This window comes from Tupaia chinensis, unplaced genomic scaffold (genome assembly GCF_000334495.1).
Source record: "Tupaia chinensis unplaced genomic scaffold, TupChi_1.0 Scaffold000437_1, whole genome shotgun sequence".
In the NCBI taxonomy this organism is placed as follows: domain Eukaryota; kingdom Metazoa; phylum Chordata; class Mammalia; order Scandentia; family Tupaiidae; genus Tupaia; species Tupaia belangeri.
The window spans coordinates 1,325,717-1,329,620 of NW_006159942.1; the positions used below are offsets into that span (position 1 = coordinate 1,325,717).

Genomic DNA, 3,904 nt, shown 5'->3' on the forward strand with positions numbered 1-3,904 from the left:
CCCTTCCTCAGAGGTTGATTTCTCTGGCTTTTTAGGAACTTTCAGCCAGCAGTCATCTCACTATAACACACAAAGACAGCCTCAGAGACTCTGTGATAGGAACGGGGGCTAAGAGGAATTATTGTAACAAAAGGTGCTCCTACACCCTTTATCACTCAGTGATTTACAAGAATTAGAAGTCCTCTGCTGAAACTGGGAGTAGGAGTGGGAGGCAGAGACCAAATATATACTTCATATTATGTCACAATACATGTACTTGTATCAAATATATTAACAGGTATAGAATGGGAACTCCAGTAGAAGTCAACAAATGCTATTGTTACTGAGTTGTATGAGTAAGTACTCTGTAAAAGAGGGTTTACTTATGACACCTGTCCAAGAGGATCAATCAGATTGACAAAATGAAATAACAGGGAGAGAAAGATGCAAGTATTAAATAAAGCTCAGGGAACCAGAAATTTAAGGTTGCCTAGAAACACGCAGTGGGTGGAATGAAGCAAAGAAACAGCAGCATTCCATTCATTTTTTAAAAGCTATAAATGCATTACATTCCTGAATTAGTAAAAATCTCCTGAGCATCTTCCTAAGCTCTTCCCAGCCTGTCCCCAGCTCTCTTTCTCTTGCTCTCCTGTGGGAAGAGAGTTGTGATGGTCAAAGAAGCAGGAAAGACATGTCTGCTTTATTTTTCCTTAAAACCTCACTACCAGTTGTGGTGATGGCCTATCAGTCTGGGAAAGAATAAAATCAGATCAGAAATGTTCAGCTGCAGGTTAGGCCCACATTGCTAGTGCTGAGTTATATCACAAGCCCTAACCCTGAAGAAACATAGATTTTTAACTTACTGATATAGAGCCACAGAAGAGTCCAGGCTATGACTGCTAGGACAAATAAAAATACTGTGAAAAGAATGATTTTATTTTGGACGTTCCAAAAGGGAGCTTTCTTCTTGGGTTGCTTCTTGGGTTTGGTTTTGCCAATGGGTTTTCGTGGTGGTCGTCTACCTGGCAGCTTCCCTTGGGCACTGACCACTTGGACTGAGATGTTTGATATCTTAGAAAAAAAAAAAAAAAAACAAAAGTAGGTTATCAATTGGAGAAGTTTAGGGCTTAGAAAAAACAACCTATTTAGACCTTGGTGTTATAAGGCCTAAAAATAATAATAAAATTATTCGTGTAACTGTAATGAGCTGATTTATGTGAAGTCATACAATTAATATCAAATTAAGATTAGAAAAACTAGACATTATATAAACCTTAGTAAGATGGTTACCATGTCCTCTCCATAACCTGTAGAGTAGACACTGGGAAAGAGAGGCCTGCATTTTATGGAGTGAAATAGACTAGAGGATATGAAGTTAGGCTTAAGTTCTACGTGAGCAAGTTCATGTGTATACACAGCTGTGTATGTGTGGTTTGAATATTTGTATTATATTACTTTTCTCTCACAATTTTTCCTGGGCTAAAGCAGAACTGAAACTAAGAATACAAGTGAGTTCCTCATAATTATGAATTGAGTTCTTAATTATCTCTTTATGACTGGGTGGAAAGAAGAAGTTAAGATGATATGATGATTTGTGTAGGGTCATAGGATAGGAATCAAATGTGCTTGTGTTACCATTGTCAGCCACTGACCTCATTAGTCTTTCAGTTTTTCAATCATGAATGAAAGAATAATGTAAAATAAATCAAAGAATATAATAGAGGACTCTACAAAAGAAAAAATATTGGTTTAAGTGTATTGATGTGCAAAGTATTAGGCACAAAAGGAAAAAAATATATTATTTAACTGTTTCCCCTCCTCCTCTTTTATTTTCTCCTCTATCCTCTGTCATTTGATACTGTGAATTCTTTAATAATGTATGTGAGAGTTTAGCTTCTTTGAAGGAGAGATTTATACATATCAGAGTAACTAAACTCCAGTGACGAAATAACTTTTAACCACACATTCTTTTAAAGGCAGCAATCTAGAATGCCAATTTTCAAAATATAATCTTGTTTTGTGTATGCTGTTATTAAGAGTTCTCTCATTCTCTCTCTTTCTCCCTCACTCTTCCTTTCAAAATTCATGTCGTCCAGTCTTTAATCTTACCAGTTAGTGGGATAATGTGTGGCCAAGGACACCCTGAATTATTCATGGCTCCCTCATTCTTTTTGCCAAACACTCTTGTCAACCATTCAGTGAGATGTCACTTGCTCCTATCCCTACTGGTGACATTGAACTAGACCAGGCTTCATTTAATGTGGTGTTCTGTAGGAGTGAGGGTGGTGTTTTTAAAGAGAAAAGCATTCCATTGGAGAATAAGTTGACTACGGTGTCAATCTACTTTCGAATATTTCCCCCAAGAAGTAAAAGAAAGAAACATACCGAAAAGCCAGCTTGTGTGGAACTGACAAAGCCAAGGTTGGGTCTTGACGTGCAGGGACAAGTTACAGGCAGTCTCAGTTAGCACTGATTAAATTTTAAAATGGAATTTGTGTAGAGATCAGCACAATTTCCCCGGAGTTTTAGAAAAACAGTACCAAATCAATTGCCAAGTACAGCACTTTAAAACAAGCTCACATTTGTAAAATCCATTAAATCCCATAAAGCGATCAACTATTTTATTATCGTTCCCATCATTTTCACAAACTGACACAGCCTCATTTTTGCTAACAGGGTCAACAACAAATGGCTTTAAGTAAGAGAGAAGGCTTCTTGCACTGTACTTACTTTCAGGCCTGCAGGTCTGGATGAAACACCACTGCTTTCTTTGTTCATGGTTAGATGCTCCGTGTGGGACCATCCAGGGGTGTCTCTGAGCCAATTTTCACCCTCTTACATGCTCACTAGAGAAGAATTGAGAGAATGGCCCCCAGTCACCGCATTCAAGCTAGCTCTCGGAGGAATGGAATCAATTTACCTCCAGGGTTCAGTTCAGAAACTGAAGCTGCCTTTGTGCTATATTGTGAATGTTAAAGGGACCTAGCACTCAGCTTTGCACCCCAGAATAAAGGTGTGACTCGAGTGTGAGCCAGGTCTCTCCGAGCCCAGTCTCAGAGAGGTTTTCTTACAGGAAACAGTTCAGCAATTAAATAGGAAGTTCAAGCTGTTAACATGAAGAATATGAGTACGTCTTATTTATAACCTCAACACCACTTCTTAGAAACTCTCACTTCATTTCTCTTGTTTGCATCTCTTGCCAGCTCCAAAGACTCATACTCCAATTCTATTCTTAGCTCTCTAGCCACACTCTGTGAAACCCCTATCCAAGAAGGTTTTTGTTTGTTTTAATTTTTTCCCCTTCTTTTTCTGTTTTTCTTTCCTTCTTCTTGCAGTCCGGGGACCCTCTCATTATTCCTAATGTCAATCTGATTTGGATCCAAAGGTGGGAAGAGTAATCCAGACGGGCAACATCAAACTTTTCATGAACAAACTGTGCTTACTTTAGCAGGGAGTGCGGTTTGTCATCGACTGTGGACACTGAGCCTACACGGAAGCTGATCAGTGGAGAAATGTTGCACTGCTTGATGATCCAGATGTAAACCTTGGCATCTTTCAAGAGCTGTACATATAGAAGAATCAAGCAATTGCCTGCTGAAAGTGGTAAAAGATCAGCAGAGTTCCCATATACTTGAAATGTAATCCAATTTGGGAGAGAAAAGGCAAAACGACAAACAAAGTGTATCGTATTGTACAAATTCACTTCTTTGCTTTTTATTATTTATTAGGGACACTGATAAGATGGTTAGGAATGCTTTAGGCTTTGTAATTATGTGAGTAGGAAGTTTAAAAATAAGATTTCATTAATGGCTCACCCTTCCTGCATTATTGCCTACTTCTTTTTTTTTTTTTTTGGAGAGGTTTTTGCTATAGGGCGCGCGCGCTCACCAGACAGACAGAGACAGAGAGACAGAAAGCGAGAAAT

The 3,904-nt window shown here is 38.6% G+C and overlaps 1 protein-coding gene across 1 annotated transcript in view; it reads right to left on the minus strand.

Moving 5' to 3' along the window:
* Positions 1-2,757, minus strand: part of TMPRSS7 (transmembrane serine protease 7) — a 49,046-nt gene extending 46,289 nt beyond the window's left edge. The window contains exons 1-2 of the mRNA XM_006155140.1: positions 2,710-2,757; positions 843-1,050 (exon numbers count right to left, since the gene is read on the minus strand). Of these exons, the coding sequence (XP_006155202.1) occupies positions 843-1,050; positions 2,710-2,757 (256 nt within the window). The remainder of the gene's footprint in view (positions 1-842; positions 1,051-2,709) is intronic.
* Between the last annotated feature and the right edge of the window lie 1,147 nt (positions 2,758-3,904).